General features: G+C 38.3%; 1 protein-coding gene across 4 annotated transcripts in view; it reads left to right on the top strand.

The window, feature by feature from the left end:
- MOCOS (molybdenum cofactor sulfurase) overlaps positions 1–22418 on the top strand; it is a 209268-nt gene that overhangs the window by 17863 nt on the left and 168987 nt on the right. For all 4 annotated transcript variants that reach the window (XM_040083418.1, XM_040083434.1, XM_040083442.1 and 1 more), the window contains exons 2-3: positions 8863–8952; positions 11514–11580. In XM_040083418.1, the coding sequence (XP_039939352.1) occupies positions 8863–8952; positions 11514–11580 (157 nt within the window). The remainder of the gene's footprint in view (positions 1–8862; positions 8953–11513; positions 11581–22418) is intronic.

The raw sequence follows: 22418 nt of genomic DNA on the forward strand, positions 1-22418 counted from the left end.
TTTTCATTCATACTTATTATCTCCCTAATGAAATCTCAGTATTTTCTCTGTCTCATTGAAAGTAAATTGTTTGTATTAAGTTTTAAGTATTTACTTAGTAGTGATACTGAAACTCTGTGGGCATGATATTTCTAGCTCTAAGAGCCTGCTAGCAGCTGCTAATTTTTCACAAGGGAAAATTTCTCAAGAAAGCCTATTCTCAAAACAATCTTGGCAAACAACTATCCTTTCTCAAAACAATATTTCTCCAGGTGGTGTTTTGCTGTTTCTCTAGTTTCACCAATGGGATTAGAGAGATGTCATTCCTATTCACCAATCATGTTAAGTCTGTATCGGAACACCTTATAAAAGGTAGTAAGAATTAGACAATAAAGCCTTTTCTGTACTCTTTGCCTTCTGGAATATTTGAAGTCTCTCGTCTTTCTTTCATGTCCTACAATGACAAAACTCCTATGCTTAACATTTTTACACACCATTGTTGCTGTCTCATGTTCATGGTTTCACTTTTTGTTGGAGGCTGCTCACTGGTGAAAAGGAGATACAGGAGATCTTGGTAAAGTATTATGTATGGGCATTTCAAGCATTTAAACTTCTCCCTGGCTTAATAACGCTGAGTTTTTTTCTCACTACACTACAATCATTTAGGAGTGTAAATCAGGTGAGGAATAACAATTAGGAATGTAACTCAAGAGATCTGGATGTGTTGGTCTAATGAGGTATTTTTCCAGTAGAGCTAAGGACACTTACTCCAGGTTTCCAAAATTCTGAGATCATCTTCTGGAATGCCTGTTCTGCTCCCCAGCTCCTGCTGTTCAATCCCCTGTTGCTCCCAGAGACAGGGCTTCCAGTTGGAAGAGGCATGACTGGGATTGAAACAAGTTGTTGGAATTTATTAGGAACAAAGAAACGTGACAGTTTTGGCCAGAGCAGGTGGAGAGATGCTACTGGGTTGTCAAGGGAAAAATACCTGTTAAAACTGAGTGGCTGAAGATAAATATTAAAGCAAAACAACACTGACATAGAAGATATGAGAAGACACTGATCATGGAAAAACAGTTTAGAGATTGAGATGTAGTTTCTTACTAGGAAGACACAGTTCTGAAGCACTGTTCTGGTTTGAGCAAATAGACTAACAACCTGCTTGTTTTTAATACAGAGGTAGCTTAGCTGACAAGTGTTGTAGCAAAGGACTGCCCACTGTGGGCCAGGAGAAATTTTTTAGACCTCTCATCTTATGAGTGTGGTTTTTGCTAAAGTCCTCACTCACATTTTTCATTCTGCGGTCTTTGACTTTATGCACAGTTTCTCTTGGTAATGTGGTCATTTGGTTTTATGTATTCTTCCCTGAACGATCAAATTTACGCTGAACAGAAATTTATGCTTCACTTATTCTTACATCCTTGAAATTGATCATCACTATTTGTTCCTGGACTTTTTGCTGGACTTTTTGGATGGTACAAGGAAATCAAGGACTCTAAATGTCTATGGGGAACCTGGTGTAAAGAGTTTCCACTGGAGAATAACCTTACCACTGGTTTGCAGTAGCAGTCCTGCTTCTTTGCCAGAAAAAGCAGCAGAGAGAAGTACTGGTACATTTGCCAAACAAGGAGTTAACGTGGTCTTGTGATTGGGAAGGAATGATGGCTGGGAAGTACTTCTGCAGGGCCTCAGCAGTGGGGATAATTTATTTTTGCTCTCTGTCATTGAGTGTTCATTGTGTCTACCAGTTCTCATGTAGGTGTTTAGTTATTACTATGGTTGAAAGTTCAACCCAAGGCTCCAGCTGCCAGAAATTCATAAAGAATTATTTCTAGGTAATGAAATGCGTTTTAAGGGAAAAGGATCAAGAGAAGGGTAAAACCGGTTTTTGTTTTGAAATTAGTTTATCTTCTAGCGCTCTTGGAAACACATAAAATAATTTAAATAGGATTTCTATGTGCCTCTGCACAATTAATTCAATACATTTTGGTGAGAATATTGAGTCATTATTTAGTCCTAGATTCCATATGAAGCTCTGTGAAGGTCACAGAGCAAGTAGTAAAACTGACTAGAAAAGTCAGTTTAAAACATTTTTTTAAGTCTGTGTCTGTTTTATAGGAAGAAAAAGAAGGAAAAAAAGAGCAAGAGTATACTCCTAGAATGTTTAGGTAATGACTGCTATAAGCAATTATTATGATTCCTTAAACACTGTTTTTTACCATTGTGTTTTCATCTCAAGTGGGAATTCTCTTTCCTACACAAAACTTCCTCTTTCCTACACAAACTTGAATGTTTCTGTGAAATTTTCTGGTAAACCAACAAAAGCATTTTCCAGTAATAGAAGAATGGAGAATATGTACTCTTTCAACTCTTCTTTCATTTGATCAATTGCATCAGAGAGAAAGGAAAAAAAGAAAGAGACTGAAAGATGGTCATATCTTCGCTAGGGAGGTGTGAATGCTGGTTTCTGTCTGAGCAAGTTGCAAGTTTTTGAAGATATGCATGAATATGAATCACTTGTGATATATATTTCATGCAAAAATAGAGAGACAGGCTGCAGTAGGTTATTTGTATGAAGCTGGGGTACCTCTGGTTCATGCCCACAAACAAGACTTCAGCTGATCTCACACAGCCCAGTAAACCTGTGCGTGGAAATAACATCACTGAGTGCAGTCGATATTTAATCCTGCCCCAGCGATGCACTAAGTAAAGCTATGCCTTACAGGTAGGCCTGAAAGGATGAAGGGGAGTGCTGATTGATACCTTTACTGCAGTCTCGTTTAACACAGGAGTTGCCAAATGATGAAATTTGACAGCATGCGGTTTTTATTTATATTTTTTCTGTACCTCTGAAGAACACATAGGCTTGGATGTGATTTCTTAATAAATGTGAAATCATTGCTTTATTTTGTGCTCCCCTCTTCCTCAGTACCAGTAAGCTGTAATGTGAAAGCTGCAAGTAGGGACTCATGTACATAGAACAGTGTCAGTGCATAATGACACTGAATAACCTTACCCACCTAAAGAGCTTTTGTGGAGTTGGTAGTGGAGTTGGAGTTGTGGAGTCAGCCCTTGCTGAGGAGTGCAGCAAGCAAAGAGAATGTGTGGTATTCTCTGTAAAGGGTTTTGATGTTATGCCTACTTTGCTGTAGGTAATAACCCAGTGAGAGCAAATAATGCAAGCCAATAGCACATGGAAAAAATAATGGGAACTTATTATGGATAAATGTAATTGCACATTTCGTGCTTTGCTTTTTGTAATCAAGTCAAACACTCAAATACGTTAATTAAACACCATTTTCCCACGGAACTCAGTAACTGGATAGCAGCCCTTAGAATATTGGTACCATTATCCAGGTTGGTCGCCGCCCAGTGCAGACCAGCATTTGGCAGTCGGGTCAAGCTGTGGTTACTCGAATTGATGAATTTGGTGGACTGGCAGAATGTACCCTGTGGCTGTGGGCTGACTGCTGTGTTACTTCACCAGGCCTGCAGCTGTTAAGTCAAATCATGCTGAGGAACAGTGTCTCCTTTAACTGCATAGTAACTATTCAGGCTTTGAGCATCAAGCTCGGCCTTGTCCATCAAGCACTATGCTTTTGTGGTCTTTTGAAGAGCTCCTTGGCCCTAAGCAAGGGAAATAAAACATTACCTTGTCTAGCAGAACAGATCTGTTTAGATGAGAGGCATGCTTTTATTGAGAAAACGTATTCTGATGTGATAGTTTTTGTCTAAAAGGAACTGAAGATGCAGGTAGAAATATTCATTAAATGTTTAATCCAGAAAATATCCAGCAAAGGCAAATCTCTAGCCATATTAGTAGGATTTTTTTTTTTTTTTAATGCACATGGTTTTGCATAATGAGGCTCTTTATCTGTCTGACCATACAGTGTGAAGGCATATCATGCCTTGTGTCAGGAATTTCACACAGTTTTAGAAAGGCGATATGTACTATATTACATAGTTAAAGCTACTTTTGCTATTTAATTTAGGAGCCTCCCTTGGGGAAGCTAAGTCTTACACAGAGACTGGAAAGAAGGAGCTGACTCTAAAGGGCATCTGACTTAGATTACTAAAATAACCTGGCAGCTGGACGTGACCTGGCCATGTGTGCTGACAGCCCGGGAGACCAGCCGTATCCCAGGCTGCATCCAAAGCAGCATGGCCAGCAGGGTGAGAGAGGTGATTGCCCCCCTCTGCTCTGCTCTGGTGAGACCTACCTACAGTGCTGCATCCAGCTCTGGGGTCAGGAAGGACATGGACCTGATGGAGCAACCTAGAGGAGGCCACCAAGATCACTAGAGGAATGGAGCACCTCTGCCATAAGGAAAGGCTGAGAGAATTGGCATTGTTCAGCCTGGAGAAGAGAAGGGTTCGGGGTGATGTAATTGCAGCCTTCTGGTACTTGAAGCCAACAGGAAAGTTGAAGAGGGATAATGTAGTGACAGGACTAGGGTGAATGGCTTCAAACTGGAAGAGGGTAGGTTTAGATTATATATTAGGAAGAAATTCTTTCGTGTGAGGGTGGTGAGGCACTGGAACAGATTGCCTAGGAGAGCTGTGGATGCCCCATCCTTGGAAGAGTTCAAGACCAGGTTAGATGGGACTTCAAGCAACCTTGGCTAATGGAAGGTGTCCCTGCTCATGGCAGGGTGGTTGGAACTAGATGATTTTTAAGATGCTCCTTCCAACCCAAACCTTTCTATGATTCTATGAATCTGAGGCACCTGATGTGATCCTACCTGTTAAGACCCCTCTGTATCCAAATGGTATACATTTGTCTACAACCTCTGTAGAGCCCACTTCTCCCTGTTTTGTCTCTTGTTTTTTCTCCCGCTTATGGTTTGGTATATGGAAATGTGATATTTATCTTTTTATAGATGATGTTTAATTTTGCCTTCAGCTTGTTTTTATATCATCTATTTTATACTGGTTTTGTTAATATTGCCATACTTAAGATATATTTTCTCTCCCCAGGGCATTTTCTGTATCTGCTTTCCAAGTAATATTGTGTATATAATCCCACTGAATTGCAATTATATCCACCAATCAAAATTCATGACTCTGTAGAGTTGCTGCCTTGTAACTACACATTTCATTCTTTATTATGAGACTTTTGGCAATGTAACTGTCAGCCTATAATCAGCTGGAGTGCAGGAATTTTGAAGTGTCAGGGCTATGAGAAATAATCGGTGAAGCTCGGGTTGGCTTGTTCTGGTGACTGTAGTAGAATCACAGAATAACAAATGGTTAAGGAGTTGAACACAGAGTGTCCAGATGGTGTGTAGGTAAACTGGTTATTTTTGGAAGTGATACTTAGACATAAGTTCAGAAATGTGTAGCACCAAGAACAACTTGAAGCGTTACAAGAACATATTACATAATACCAAAGTAGTAATCATTTAGCCAGAGAGGAGCTGGGTGACTAGACATGGGTTTATGTGAGAGTTGTGAAGTAGGAGACAGCTTAGTCACTTTGTGCCATGTGGCACCAGGCCATTGTAGGAAGTGCCTCCATGATGTCTCTCTGTGCTTCCCTTCTACACTATCCTCTGGGTGGTAGACATTTACACAGCTTAGCAGTTAGTAAAAGATTTAGTAAAGATATAACTGCCTTGTTCAACTTCCAGTTCATCAAATGATGTCTTTCAATTTCTTCTAAGTCAGGTGGGGTCACATTTTAGGCAAGTGTGCTTAGTCAGAAGCAGATATTTGGCTCACAAAGATTAATCTTTGCCTTGTATGTTTCGCAGGTTCTCAGACTTTTGTGCAGTTGAATGTTCTTATTTGGCCTTAAACTCTAATGTTGAAATGTTCCAAATTTTTTTTTTTTCTTTTAAGAGATATAAATGTTCAGTTAAACTGGGTGTTCCCCTGGCATTTATGAGGCTGTGTGTAGGTGTGCACTTCTGAAGCTTTACAAATGGCCAAGAGCACACAGGGATAGTAAACACTTTGTTAAGAGGTGAATTGTAGCACATGAGGAGATCAGAGAGCTGGACAGACTTTTCAGCAGGACAGACTGGTCTGTATTGGCTCCCAAAGAGTTCCCCATGTAAGATGAATCTGCAAGGATATTAGCATATGAATACTTCTGCTTATGAACCGATACTCTGGCTGAATAACTCTCCATGACTAATGCCAAAACATTGAATGGTTTTTGATATTTGTATTAAAAAAATCCCTACTTCTGAAATATGATTTTATCAAAGAGTTGATATATTATTAGACTGGTGAAGTCAGTTACATACTCCGAACATAATAGTATGTAAATTAAACTAGAAGTTAATTTTACATTTTCCCTGAGCAATGAAACTATGTCCTGATGGATATTGCATTTTGATGTTCTTTTGGTTGATCATATTATATTTTCTTTCTCCTCTTATTTTCCATAAACAGTATCATTTCATAGTGCTGACAGCCTATAAACTAAATACCACAGTGAAACAACGGGAACTGTATTGTTCTCTATATACTGACAAATCTCTTTGCTTAATGTGCATTCAATAAAGATAAAATAGCAAATGTTATTAAACCAGGGGAAAAACACAATGAACGTTATTAACATGTTTTTTATGTGGTGTTATACATGTGCCACTTTGTTTTTTCTTTTCTTTAAAAATACAATTTTGTTGAAATAAGACAGCAAGGAAAAACTACATCATAAAAGTGCAATAGCAATGAATATATTTTTTCAGTGCAGCCTAAAAAGATAAGAGAGCCCACTTCTTTCTTTGGGCAGTGGGAGAGGGTATTAAATGCTGTTCCTTGTTTTCAATTACACAGCAGCATTAAATATAAAATGAAAGTTTAAGAATTAATAATTTTTTCTTCCTCAGCCAAATTTTGTCACAGATTTTAAAAGTATTACACCCAGAGGAGGAGTTTAAAAAATGACTGGCTGGTTTTCATACTTCTATTTCACAGAACTGCAATAATGTCCCTCATCATGAGCTACATAAGGAATCAAATTTGAAAAACCACTTAAGGGCCCTTTACCTAGAGGCCTTTTAGTCCACATTGTCTTGCAGGGACATTGGTTAGGAGAGGAAGCGCCTGTCCTTTGTCAGTGGATGGTTTGTGTTTGAGAAGCCTCAGCCGGTGGCCTGGTTTTGCCCTTGCTGTAGGGCTGTGTAATGACTTCAGTGCTGTCTCCATCCTTGGGGCTGGAAAGGTCCCGCTGCTCCCAGAGGAGCATCACCTGGCTGTGCTCCTGGTGCCCATGCCCCATATGGCACCTCTGTGGAGGCTTTGTTGGAAGAGTGGTGACCAGGGTGGTTCCCTCCAGGACAACAGTCCTACCCCCTGTGTCTGGCTCCGGGCTGCCTCTTCTCATTCTCAGCCTTAGTCCTGCCTTTCCCACCTCTCCCAGCTGTAGCCAGTGGCCATGGGCTGCCTATTGCCCTGACTGGTGCTGTCAGAGCTGGTGGCAGTCATGGCTGTAGCTCCACGCTCTAGCTCCATCTCGGGGCCTGCCCAAGTTTTTGGTGCCAAGCTGCAGGTCCTGGGGTGGCCATGGTGGGCGTATGTCCTGCTGGGGGGAACGCTGCTGTCCTCTTGCTGGCAGAAGCTGTGCCACAACGCTGGACAGAGGCCTGGCTGTGTCCTGCCATGGGCAGTGTGCCTCTCTCCCTCCAAAGCACTGCATTCCTCCGGAGAGCTGAGCAGCTGTCAGGAACTGAGCAGGACAGACCTCCATATGCATTTTGACCTCTAAGTTCTTGTATGTGCTGCTTCATACTGCTTGGGAGAAACTTCCCTTTCTAAAAACTTAAAAACCTAAAAAACCTGTACAGTTAATAAGTTGACCCTGGTTTTGTCCATGCCCCACCCCTTGAAGCACCTTAAAACGCCTGATTGACTTCAAGCCATCATTAAGAATTCTGCTAGGCACTGCAAGTGAGGAAATCTTAAAGCAGGAGAGGACTCTTTTCTTTTGAAAATAAGGGGTGGATGTCTGGATTGGTTTTATTATTAGCCCTGCCTCAAAGCTTTACCCAGTGGATCACTGCTACAGTAACATAATATATAATAATATATATTTCCAAGTGTCAAGGTTTCTCATTTAAAGCTTAACTCAATTTTAAATCCATGTGGAAAGGGAAGACCTTTAAAATACTTAGTAAATTCTAATCTTAATCATATTCATCATTATTAAAATTTGAAATAGGTTGAAATACTTAAGGTAAGTGAAATGAAAAAACTAATTAAGAGCATGAAACACACTGGAGAAGTGGAAGAATAATTGCTAAAGATTAAGAAATCTAAAATGGCCAAACATAAAAAAAATCCTTCATTTCCAATAAGCATTTATTTAAAAGTTTTGCAATAGCTTAATAATATAAAAGGAGATTTAAAAAATGAATTAAATGTTAAGTGCAGCAGAGTGGCGAGATGATTAAATACATTAAAACTTATACTAGTCCTGTTCTTTGGGCTTCAGACATGATTTAGGTCCTGTCAGTTCTTGAGAGAGTTGTGTCACCTGTCAGCAAGGAGACAACATCACTATCAGTGTGGCTGTTAATAATAATTATTAGCATTGTGTTAATAGTAGTTTTCATAATAAGTAGTGCCTAGAAGTAGCAAGGTACTATGGCTGAAGACACCAGCTTGCTCAGTTTTGTACAGGCCAAATGAAAGATTTATCTCTCCCAAAGATTGTATAATCTAAGCATGAAAGGAAGGACCTCTTTGGTTTTAATTAAAAATTATACACAGGTAATCAAAATACTTGCCTTCTATTGTTGCATCCTTTTTTAAAATTTTCTGCTAGTGAATGAAAAGGGGTATTTGAATGGTGCATTTCACAATGTAATCTGTGGGAGAAAATGGCATTAAATCTTTTAAAAATTGAAACTAGTAATTTTATTTGTATTTTAGGCATTACTTACCTTGACCATGCTGGTTCAGCACTTTTCCCAGAGAGTCTACTTAAAGCTTTTACTGATGACCTCAGAAACAACGTTTATGGTAAGTGCAAAGCAACATTCCCATGAGTCTTCTCAAGTCTCCATCTAAATCATTCAAAACTGTGCTTCTTGGAAAAGACATTCTGCAGGGTTTTTAATACTACTATAGAACAGTTGGAAGACCAGTTCTTTTACAAAGGAGGCACAGGCCCTTTGTGTCACCCCTAGCTTCATTCTCTGGTGGCAAAGGACCTGTCGATGTCGGTGAAGCAGAAAGACCAACATAAACATGGCTCCGTTGCACGACTCTGTTAGGGCACCAGGCTTGGGATAAAGAAATACATTTTAGCTATAGGCACTGTTCATGCTTTGTGCTTTTTTCCATGCAAAAATACAAACCCAGTTTCCTATGCAAGGATCAGAATCCAGAACCACCCTCCTTCTCAGAAAGAGTCATCACAAAGAGCTTATACTCAGTATAAGTGTTTTACTCAGAAGAAAGCGTGGCTCAGAGATCCCAAGTGAATTTAGGCACAGAATCGTTGCTATTAGACTTTGCTCTGCTCTATTAGACTTTGGTGCCTACTCAGAAAAAGGATAAACATTACCAAAGCAATCCTGTGCAGAGGAATGTGAGTAAAAGTATCTACAGAATTGCATAATATCTGGCTGGACCTTTAACTATTACAGCACCACCTGTAAGTAATTCATCCCCAGATCCTCTACCTAAACCTTTCATTTCTTTCTGATGTTATTATCTAGCTGAGAATCACACGCTGAGTGTCAGCAGCATCCATTGTTTAAGAAATATTGTTACTGTGTGAGACAATTTGCATTAGAGTGAGTCATGTTCAACCAGAAAAAAATATACTGCACAGTATTATGCTGTGAGTAGTTCCCACTGAAGTAATCAAATTTCCCATGGTGTGTTATCTGTGGGCCATGTGTCCTTTTTGCTAGTTTTGTGTCTTTCTTGTGCTCCCTGATACATGGAAGAAAGGGATTCCTCACTTGGGAACTAGGTGCCACTGCTTTACAAGAAAGTGCTTGTTCACTCCAGCACTGGCACACATGTGCTTATCACCTGGGCAAGCCACTTGAGAGTTTTGGGTACTTTTAATTTTCAATGTGCCATTATGTCAGTTCCCCCTATTCTTTTTCCTGAATGCTGATAAGGGTGGGATCCAGAGCATAAATTGAAGTTCCACTACAAGTGTCATTCTTGATAGGGGTAGGGCCTTTTTTCTGTTATAGCAAAAGACATAGATTTGATTACATTCATGATCTCCTATTCAAGAGCATGCCAGTGATACGAAAAATTATGTCTGTCACCACAGACATTGTAAAGTGAAATGTATGCGCTCTGATCGTAGTTATTTCAAACAACATTGGGCTCAACCCTTTTCATAAGTACCATCTGTGGCAGAAAAAAATTTATTTGTGAATCAATTGAGTTCTTGTGAATAGAAATAGTACTGCCAGTTTGGAGCAGATTTGCATAGTACCTATAATGCTGTAGGCGAACTTATTGTATATTTTTATTGGTGTTTTCATCTAAAATGATAACAAGAGCTCTAGGACGGTAATTTTTTTTTTTTCTTCAGTTACATCTCTTACTCTAAGGACAGTAAATACTGCGTAGTAAGAGTTAATTTAACAAACACAGGTGTGACTGAAGGGGGAGTTTGACTTGCAGCTTTTTTTATTTTCTTGGTGGTAATCCACAGGCCCAAAGAACTGCAGTTTAGCTGCTGCAAGTGTAAATGAGGGAAAGTAATATAGATAAGAGTTAGTCTCACTTCTAAATTGAAAATATTTGAATTGGAAATTACAGAAATGCAACATCAGACATGCAAAGTGTAAGTATTAGTTTTGGGTTTGGGCTCTGAAGTTACATTTTCAACACCTTCACTCAACAACTGTCAGCAGGGTAACTTTTAAATTTTGAAGGGAGTAGCTAATATTGGAGCCTACTGTAAAAACTCTGTTAGTATAGCAATTTTTTCCTTATTCCCTTTCCAAACTGTTTTGGCATGTTCTCTAAGTATTTGCTAATAGGAAAGTGTGCTGTGCCTGGGTAAATATTGTTGTAATCTTTGCTCAAAAAGATAAAATCATGCTTTGCTCAAAAAGATAAAATTGTTACATATGCTTGTGCTGAGATGGGCTAAGGCGGTTACTAGTGTTGCAATAAAATTTATATTACAATTAATTATTTGAATTTCAGACACTAAAAAACCAAGGATTAATTCTTCTGCCCAATCGTGATTGTCTGTTATCTCTAGATCCTGTCTTTTGCTTCTTAGCTACTGCACATACATTTATGAATGTGTGTTCTGACTGTAGTTTTCCTAGTATGTTTGTGCACATGCAGTTTTATTTTCTTTCTAGGGGAGCTGTCTAAGTATTAGTAAGAGATCCAGTTGAAGTTTCTAGGTCTGTCATAATTGTTTCACCCTGTTGTATGTCCCTTCTCTTGACTAAGGATTCAGGGAATTGATGTGAAGTATGCATTGAATCTTTACTATCTTTTAGGCTTGGTTGGTGTAATACTTTGATAAAAGAGAAATTTAATAGCGAAATTGTGATTAATGATTAATTTCTGTATCTCTTGTCTCCTAGGCAACCCACATAGTCAGAATATTAGCAGCAAGCTGACATATGACACAATCGAGCATGTTCGATACAGGTAGAATTATTTTTTTTTCAGATGTTGTACGATGCACTTGATAGTTTTCATTTTGGTTTGGCCTTCACTGTTTTGATGACTTTGATATGATACCATTTTCTAAGGGTCATCTTTCATACCTAAAGAAAACACCTCACTTTTAAAACACAAGGTGTTTGGACAATCAAGTCTTGGATAGTATCAATTCTTTTTCTCCCAGATGCCCAAATCCTCAAAGTCCTGTAGTTAATTTAGTGCTGTAATACAAGACCACAGTTTTAATTAAGATGTAGGACTTGGAATTTCAAAAGCTATTATTAGTAAGATGGTATGGTAAGATAGTAAGGTGGGACTAGGTGCAAAGACATGGTTAAAATTCAGATAAAATGAAATAGGGTCTAACGGCTTGTGAGAATTTACAAAACCTTATGGAAACATGTACATTGTTTTACAGCAGGTACTTACTTCCATTGGAGTAATAAAATACCTTTTAGAACAGTTTTAGTATAACTTTTAGGAGTAGGAAGAAAAAAAAAAGGTAAAATTAAGTGTTGGGGCTTCTAGGTATGGGCAAGAAAATGAACTGATTCTCTAAATAAAGTATTCCTTTGAAAGTTCAGGATGGAGTGTGCTGAAGGTACACTTCTTGCCATTGATCTGTCATGATTTACATTATGACGTAATATAGAACTTAGGCACTTGGTTATTGGTTTTAGGGATTTGTTTCAGAAAACTATTGTTATTTTATAAAATACGTTTTTATCACAGAATATGGATGCTTTGAGTTTATTTTCCTGCTTTTGATGATACTCTTAAGGCAAGTAAAGAATGTAATGGATTCCTATTTTATCTTCTTCCTTGAAAGTAAATATTTCTTCAAAACACATCACAGAATTCAGATCAATAGCATTGTAGTGTTCCTAGTTGTAATGAAGAAAATCTGTTTTATACTTTTCTGCTGAATTTTCTCTGGTTGTTTTTATGGAAGTGTAAAAACCCCAAGTTTTCTAGTTGGATGCTTTTGCTGGATATAATCTGTTTCCTGCTCCCCATCACCATCTTTCTGGAGAAAGCATTTCTTTTGGCTTCTACCACAGCCCTCTCTTAATGCTGTGCAGGATGACAACCTATTAATGTATGGCCAAATGAAATGAAAGAGACTACCCATGAGGAACAGCTGTGTTCAAAAGCAGACACTCATAGCCAGTTACAGCAGTACCCACAGTCTGCAGAGTCTTTTGAGCAGACCTTAGCGCTCGCATGCAGAGTTAGCATTCTGATTTCCATTTACTCAGTGCTGTTGCAATGTTGCTGTTTCACAGTTCTGCTTATGAAGGCACAGTAGGAAGTGTAACTGTTTTTGGAATAATTACTGTTGTACTGTGTGTTCTTCGTTGTTAGGGAGTAAAGAAATAGGCTTTCACTGGGTAAAAACCTAGATTGCTTAAAAAGAAGTCCCATCTTCAGCATGTTTTATTTTGGATCTTGCTTTAAAAAAGGTTGAGACTTTTTCAAGGGCAGAATGGGAGATGAAAAGAACATAACAGTGTTAGTATTGAGAGGGTTTTTTGTGTTTTGTTTTTGATTTTGTTTTTTAAATGCCTTCTGCATCTAAATGGACATTTTTGGTATTACACCTGATAGAATTTTTCATCTGTCCCTAAAGAAATGCAGCCATTTTTAAACTCCCAATAAAAATTTTAAAAGCATAGTCATCAAAAAGGTATAGTCATAAAAATTCAGGAAGAAAATGCCCCAAACCTACTGTCAATAAGTCAGCTATCCAAAATGCAATAAAAGTATATTAAAAATCTATAGTTCTATGCCATTGCAGCTAATCAAAATAAGCAGTATGACAAGACAGAAGACAGGCAGCTCTGTCCTGCATCACAGTGCATAGATTGGATTTCCTGAGCAAAAAAATAATTCAGCAGGTAGTTTTAGAAATCTTAAAATGAGTTGCTGTCTTGTAATTTGGCTTTTGGCACGTGGCTGCAGTCATAAGTATAGCTCTTTTTTTTAGCTTTTGACTCCAAGACAATGCTATTTTCTTTTTTTATTATTCTTGTTTAAATTTGATTTTCTGAAGTGATGGCACAGTCAACTAATTAAAAATTAACACAAAACCTAATTTCGGATTTATATTTGCTGATATAGGTGACAGCAGCATCAGAATAGGCTTTCCTAATCTGTCAGTGTACACTGTTCAGTGGTACAAAGCTGAATGATTTGGTTCTACCTTCGTATCTGCTTGACAGAGAGAAACCATTTTTAGAATATGGCTTTACAAGAGAATAATGTAAATAATTGAGTCAGTGGATGTTTTCTCTGGTTTAAAAAATTATAATAAGATGCTTTATCTCTTGATCAACTCAAGTACAATAACATGAGAAATAACTATTTTATTTTTAAAAAACATTTCTTCTCTTTTTTTAATGTGGACTGCTGAGTAATTTTAAACATTGGGCATACCTCAACATTAACTAAGAGTGATGCTGAACAGATGAAGCAAGAAATGTGATAAAACTTACTGAAATGTATTAAGTGTATGCATCAAAAAAATTATAGATCCTTTTTTATTACTTTACTTGTGGATGTATGGCACTGGCATTGCTCCACTTCCACACAGCTAGAGAGCAGGAGTACAATATCTCCTTATGATGCTGCAGTTAATGTAACTCAGAAATTCATTACACTGAGTAGTGAATAATCCTTTTCCCATATGCAAGCATTTTAAAATACTATATTTCTGAATATTTTAAAACATTGCCCTTGTGGATCTTGCACTTGCAATATCAAATAGTGCAGCAGTGTCTTCTAACCAGAACCGGACTGAAGTTGTTTGAAATTTGTGGTATGTTTAAGATATACAACAGGATACGTTTTCATTTAAACACAATGTTGTAATAGAGTTTTGATGTTAAACCTTGAACTTTCAGGTCCTGTGAAGTGTTAAACTGAATCTGACTTTGGAAATTCAAACATATATTTTAAAAAAAAGTCAGAAATTTCAGTTACGCTATTGGTAGCAAGAATCTCCTAAACTGTGGCAATATGTGTATTACAGAATTTTCTCACTGAAGCTAAAAGGATTGGGCATTGAGCTAAATGGGATCAAGTTAAAATATAGAACCAAAACATGTATTTCTATAAAGGCTTCTCTCAAAATATGCCATCTAAGTCAACTGTAAGAGGACATTAATCTCTGTAGCCAGCACAAAATGACTGTAAATGGCTTAGTGTATTAAAAATATATTTGTTTCTGTGGTAAAACACACAGGTGGTACCAGATTATGCTAAGCAAGCAGTCTCATAAATGCTGTTTATAATTTCATTTGCATTGTATTTTTAGAGAACATTTCATGATAGCAAGATAGAACTTACATTCCTTCTGCAAGCATCACACCTTGCTTATGAAATAAGTTTCCATTCCAAGTCACTTCTTTAAGTTAACACATTTTGAAATGGTGTTTGGTGCAAGATAGGGATTTTTTCTTAATTCCCAGGTTTAAGCAGTTCTGTGTCTGAAAACAGTAATGCTGGAACTGATACATACATGAAAATGGGTTGACCTTTCCTACACAGTAAGAAGTAGTAGATACAGTATCTGCTTAGTATTGATTTGTTCTTTGCAAAGGTCATTGATAGGAGACCATATGGCTGAGTGACATCTAAGCGCTGCATCCTGTCCTCCTTAATGGCACCCATCAACTTGAAAGCCTTGTTTCCAGTCTAGGGTGGTTCAGCCCTTTTGCATGCTTGTTTTAGAACACCATTTGCAATCACTGCTTTTCCTGATCCCACTGCTCAGTGGGGCAACTCTGAAATACCACAGTTGGCCAAGTCCAGCAAAAGGTCACCGTGCTCACTGCAATGACTCTGTGACATGGCAAATGAGACAGACGTTAGAAGATAATTAGGAATAATGGATAGGTTTTTGGAAGAACTTAGGCAAGAGGGGTGATCTCTTCCTCGTGGTTCATGAAATTATTTAGGTGAGCAATTAAACCATCGCAGTGTGCCCACAGTGAGTGGCTGATGACCTCACTGTGGGCGCTGTCATGTGCTGAGTGACAGCACAGCAGGGGCCTTGGTGCAGATGCTTCTTGGTTTTCCCTCAGCCACACCTAGCCTTATGTCAGAGGACTCCATTTTATAGACAGTTGTTTCTATGAGTCATTCCATTACTTTTGCTGGGTTTGCTCTTTGCAATCCTATGCAAGGTAGTAAAAAGCTCTGGTCAGGGTAATAGGTGCTGTGATTTTTGAATGAGTTAAGAGTCTGTTTTAGAGAACAAGTAAAATCACTTTGTTTTACTTTGGAACTTAGCTCCTGGACTTTCAGCTCTATATTAATAAATTAATTAATCATTAACTTGGTAAGCTGAAGCTTTAGAAAGGAATTTGCTAATGCCTTCTGTTAACTCTTCTGGTAGTCAGCTTTATACCTTCACATATATATGGAGAGTAGTAGATAAAACTGGTATATGCACTGTCCTGCTCTCTGACTAATTTTTTTTGCATAGAGAGGCAAATCTGGAATGCTTCATTCATTGAAAGAAATAAATATTTCAGTAAAATAAATTAAAAGCTGGAGGTCAAGATTGCTAGTTTATGGACAAAAAGGATGAAATTCTTCTGGTAAATTCAGAGTTCTATTAGTATGGGTGGGTAGAATGTTTTGCATAGAGGTCTGAAAAAGACTGGATACAATCTTTATTTTTTTTTCTTTCTTTCTGATTCAGAAAAAAACCCCTCAGGACTCTGCTTTTAAAATATGTCTGTGACAAAGAAGCTGTGGAGACTAAGTTTAAATGTGATCTTCCTGTGCCATTGCTCTCTAGATAACACTCAGAGTAGAGAAAGTGGTACAGGCTTATTTGGATTCAGGCCACTGATTTAGTTCACATTTTTTTAAATGCATGCAGCCTTGATGCCTCCTCAGCTGCTTTTTTGGCAGGGACCCAATGGCCTCTGCCCATGGGGAGGTCTATGGAAAGGGCACATGGGTTGATGAATGAGATAGTCCAGCTGGAACAAAACACTGATAAAAATAGTGAAATTTCTCTGATGCAAATTACTTTTTTTTTCCCCATTTTCTCCATCTCTTTGTCTTTTTTCAGGACTTATATGGAAACTTTTTTTCCCCTCCCAAGGTTGTACAATACTTACAGAAGAAATGCAGTGTTCTTCCCTCTTCTGGGTTTGCAGCTGCTTTTTCCAAGAAGTGGCATTGTGAGACACCAGTGGGTGACGTTTCTGGTGTCGTTTGTGTTGCCTTGGATGTTCAAGGAACAGTAACATTGTCCTGCCTTGCTGCTGGGAACACTATCAGTTCCTTTGCCAACTCCAGGGGAGCCTGACAACTTCATTGCTGGCTTACATGATTATTTATGTTTCCAGTAAGGCTTTTGGAAGACCAGATATTTAGCACAAATATAGTTTCTGCCATCCCCCATATGCACCTGTTGTGCTTGACAACTTTGTTTTGGTTTCAGTGAACTGCTGTTTCTCAGTGCAAGTTATGTAGCATTGGAGAGGTGCTCCATCTGACTCAAGTCAATAAATTTTCAAAGCCACCTTCAGTTATGTATGTTGTTCAAAATTTGGCTATTTTTTTTTCATGTCTAATTTTTTTTGAAGTCTATGGACACTTTCTGTTTTGCTCCATCTGAAACTGACTCAATGATCCCACAGCAAGGAGTGCATGACTGACAAATTGTGCTGTTCATACCTTATGCCGTATTTAAAACCATAACTTTGGGAAATACTAATTCATCTACTTTTTTAGAAAAACAGAGATAATTTACTGCCTCTTTTATACTAGTCTCTTAATCTTGCTGTGAATTTAGCAAATCCAGTATGGAGCTCCATTTTGAATCTTATTCATTTGACTCGTAAAGCAATATGAGTATTTAATTTATTGTTATAATTAAGCTGTTCAGGACACACTAAAGCATTCCCAAGGGCTTCCATGGTGCCATCTGTGTCTCTATGAATCTGAAATTCCTGGTGTCATTGCTGCTGCACAACAGACCATTTTGCACTCATCTTTATTTTTCTATCTGAGCGCCACTTTGCTGCACTTTTAGCTAGCAGATTTGAGTCCTTAAAAAGTGATCATTTGCACTATTGGTCTTTTTGCTCTCATCCAAAATTCTGACTGACAGTTATGACTCTGCTTACTGTTCTGTTCCCCTGGCACTTTTGTACTGTTTTTGTTGCCCTCACTGCCTGATCCTTAGTGATCAGGATTTTTAGTGCTTTAAACACTAGTAATAGTTTTATCATAAAGTCCACCTAAGTGAATAGCTATTAGTGTTGCCTTTGTTTTTATTATTATGAATGGGGGCTAACTATTTCCTGATTTACTATTTAAATTTTGACTATATATATTTTAACTACTGAACTTCTCATCTCCTGAATATGACAATGCATTCAGGTTCTTCTGCTATTTTTTTCTTTTTCTCCAGAGGTAGATGTGATGTGCAAGCTGTAGTAGCTTTGGGATAGGTGCCTGTGCAGTGTCTGAGTGATTTCATCACATTTCTTTTTACTCTCATTTCTGATGTAACATTAGAATTATCTTCTGTCCCTGTTACATCAAGTTTAACTGTCACTGCTTCCTCATCTGTGATAATGCTAATTTCCTCTCTGCATTGTTCCAGGCTCTCTGTAGCTCGTCTGGTTTTCTTACAGACAGAGCAAACCCATTTACTTTGTCAAATGAAGGCGCAAGCCATCAGCTCACTTTCTCTAATGAGCAGGTTGTTTACAGCAGCCATGCTAGATGTTGTAGTCCTAACACTGGGGTTGTTTGTAGTTTTTTAAATGGGTTTTTTGTTTGTTTGTTTGTTTCATTTGGGGTTTTGTTTGTTTTGTTTTGGTTTTGTTTGTGTTTTTTTTTCTTTTCTGCCCTCTTCAACCTGCTGACTTGTTGAAATTCTCAGTTAATATCCCACATCTCTTAGCAGTTGCTGCCTTTTTTTCCTCCCCCAGCACTGAGACTGCACTTGGCTGCAGGCAGGTGCCAGCTAGCTCTGTTCATTAAATATATAACGGCCTGTTGCTGAGGTCGTGGCAGCCCTGATGAAAACTTTTCTGTGGCAAAAAGCAGGCAGCTGCATGGCTTCCAGGCTGCCCAGGGGGTGTGTTAAACACCACAGTGAGCAGAGCCAGCAGAGCACTGCAGCAGGAGAAGAAACTGAGAAGTGCAGGATGGGCAGGGACTGTTAATGGGTGAGGGTGTGGTATAACTGAGCCACCTTAACCTGGACAGGGATGAAATGAGTCTGTGTGTGCCCCGTAGAGGTTTTAGGGTGCCAGGTTTCAGGACAGCCAGGTCAGAAACGTATCCCAGCTGATAGGGTTTAAGAGTATGGGAATGCATGTAACCTTCAGGGGTTTTGTGTTTCATCTCCAGCTATTACAGAGTAATTTTCACCTGCTGTTGATGATCTTTCCCCATTGGAAAGAATAAAATACTCACTGGGTCTTGAGAAACCAGTGTCCTTTTGTTCCTACACCAAATTTTTTGTTGCTTATAAGCTTTTGTGGTCTGTTCTACTATTAACCCCTTCTGATGTATTTAAGTAGAGGAGACCTGTTTTCATAGGCTGAACAAGATATACTCCTCTAGATACTACTTCCAAAATGCATTCTTCATCCCTCATGCCAATCTCAAAGACTCTGTCTCTGGACTTGATCCGAATTACCTTAATCCTTCTGAGATGTGTGTCCAAAATAGAATGGGGTTGTTGAAGTAAATCCTGCAGTCTGGCAGCTGAGGGTTTAATAGCTGAGACAGATTAAAAGATTCTTGAAATGGTGGTGTGACCTCATCAGGTGTTCTGGGTGCTATGAGAAGATCAAAAGTATTGTAAAGCTAAGGAAATGGCATGAGCACTTCAAACAAACAGAGGAAATCTGGTGGCACAACAGATTTCCAGAGAAAAAGCAAACTCATCTTTCTGGGAATTCTTCTGGAGTATATTAAATTTGTTGGAACATGAGCTTTCTTGTTTGTTTTTGTATTAAATTTCATGCTAGGCTGCAAGTGATAATGTGGTCCATAAGCTGGTTGATACTTAGAATGGAGCAAAAATCAAAGAGGATTGTGAGATTTTGTACACGTAGTTTTTGTTTATGGATACTGCAATGACTTAAAGGAGAAAAAATTATTTGATTAAACTTGATCACTTTAAGCATTTAGTTCTTTGAAAAACTAAATGCACTAACTTTAATTGGTAATTTGAAATAATAGCAAATAAGTACCTAAAACTGCATTAGAACTTTAATGTTTGAGAACTGTATGCTGACAGTATTAGTCAGTTCTTTCTAACTTTCATTATTCTTTCTATTGTTTCTCTGCTGATTCCATTGATTCAAGTTTCTTACCTGGTTTAAACTTAATTTCTGATTTGAAGATTGTAAGCAAAAATGGCATCCTTGAAACTAAAGGCTGAGTTTAAGAAGCAGCATGAGTCATGGTAAGATACAGGAACATGAAAGATAAATGAAGCAAGACTTTTAACAGAACACTCTCCTTTAGATTAAGGCTAATAACACCTAGTGAATCCAGGTTTCATTTGCTAGATTTTATTAGTCTATTTGGTACGTGTCAAGGCAGAAGAAAATTGCATCATTGATATTACTGAGTGCTAGCTCAATGTCATGTTGCAAATAATTTAGAATTTATTGCAAGCTTTTGGGTGGTGAGACTGTTTAGAGGAGTATGATGTGTGTACTTTGGATTTTATGGAGACTCCCATGACTTGTAATGAATGCAGTGATCACTGGCAATGGTTCTCAAAAAAGCTTTTCAACACTCAGGCTTTTCTCAGCCATCCACTTACCATTTCTTTTAGTTTGTCTGTTTTTGCCTTTTTAAAGATAATTAAAATTTCAATACTTTTTTTTTGCAAATAGCTGTTATCTGATAAACAGGAGATTTTAAACACATGAAAGACTTTGCAAAATCTGTCAGTGATCACAGATCGGATATTTCTGACTTGTGAGTAAACTATGTATCAAAAGAGTATTGCTTTACAGAAAGAAAAACAAAACAAAACAAAAAAAACCCCACAAAAACACAAACAGGCAAAACCAGAAAAATTAACAAAAAACACTCCCAAAACGACAAAAAACCCCAAAGATATGAATAATACTAAAACTGACCTGTTGAATATAAGGCTGAGGTTTCTGTGCTAACAAGGCAAGCACTCTGCAGCAGAGGTGTGAGGCACAAACCGAGTTGCTTTTCCCCTGCTAAAAAAAAATTTCACTGACTTGTTGGTTCAAATTCCTGGTTCCAAAATCTCGTATCTTGTCCAGTTCCATCTTCTCTTAAGAGCCTCTCTCCCTGGTAAGCTCGGTGTGAAACTTCCAGTTCAATGATTGTCCAGTTAATTTGCAACAGGAAAAAGAGATCTGCCTGCCAGTTAGAGCTTGTCCCAAGATGAGTACAATCTTGCTGTAAATTCATAAAAGCTGAAAGTTATTTTATTTCACACAGATCTTTCTCTGAAAGATGAAAATAAGAATCCAAAATGTTCTGTTAGACAGTTGCTGCCTTGCTCATCTTGCAGGGCTGTAAAGCCTTTAGTCCCACGCCAATACACTGCAAACCCTAAAGCCTCCATGTACAAGCTTACTGGGAAGTGCCTGTCTGGCCTTCCAAGGACCAAAGAGCCCACCACATATGTAAAACTGTGCAAAAATACTTAACATGAACTCCATCAATATCCTATACACACTATAATGTTTCATTAACATACTTAAGGAATGGTTCCTTCCCTGCAAAAGGTATTTATGAACAGTTTTGATAATTTGATTTTTATCTGCAATCATGTAACAAGACATTTACAATTACTGCTGTTACAGCCTGCCTTGTTAGCAATTTGGGTGTTACCATGCTTTGAAACTGGAATGAGAGCAGTTGATGGTCCTCTCAAGTGTTGTGCCTGAGACTGTGTATGAAGGCAGTGACTGAGCCTAGATTAAAACAGACCTTCTAACTCTTCTTGTTCATGTTCCTCCTATGTAAAGAGTGTGTTACAAGCAGGTAATTTCTGCATTATTGTCCATGACTCTGGTACAAACTGCCTCTGTTTGTGGTGAGCTCAATGTGTTACAGAAGTAGACTGAAAGGAGTTTGTAAATCTGTCAGCAACAGGTTACCTCAACCAAGAAGAAACCTAAACAACCGTGGTATAGTCCAACTAACCAGACATGCCTGAACAAAAATAGGTAGGAGCAATGCCTCTCCTGCCTCCTACTTGGCTGACAAAGTTGCTTAGGTGAAAGAGGGAGGCCTCCAGCATTCCAGGAACATTTGTCAGCTGTCTTGAGTGGCTGTGATAGTAAATGGGAAGCTCTTGCTTGTTTTGTCTCCTCTCTACTTTGGGTGGGGGGGAAAGTTTTGTGCTAACCTTACATATGCATTGTCTGAAGGCAGTGCACAAGGATAACTTTCTGTCAGTCTGTGAGTAGTCCTTGCTGTGTGGGATGTAGCCTAGTGATGAGTATAATATGCTGCTTCATTTCTGAGAGGAAAATAATTAAGCTGGTTTACTTTATAGGCATACACACAAGCAAGATAGTTTTTCAATGCCTTGAGCCATGCCTGTGAAAATCAAGGATGCATCATGTAGCTCACAGTAGTGGTTCAGATACAGAAGACTTAATCTGAAAAAAACACAGAATATTCACAATCTGCTGTGAGTTTATCTGACTGTGTTTGCCTATTTAAACATCTAAATGGGATGGGATTGCCATAGCAAATAGTACTGGCATTTAGCTTTTCTAATGAACTTCAGAATGAGTTTGATAAAATATGCTTTTAGTATAAATTGGAGTTTA

The sequence above is a fragment of the Hirundo rustica genome, chromosome 1 (assembly GCF_015227805.2).
Source record: "Hirundo rustica isolate bHirRus1 chromosome 1, bHirRus1.pri.v3, whole genome shotgun sequence".
Lineage (NCBI taxonomy): Eukaryota > Metazoa > Chordata > Aves > Passeriformes > Hirundinidae > Hirundo > Hirundo rustica.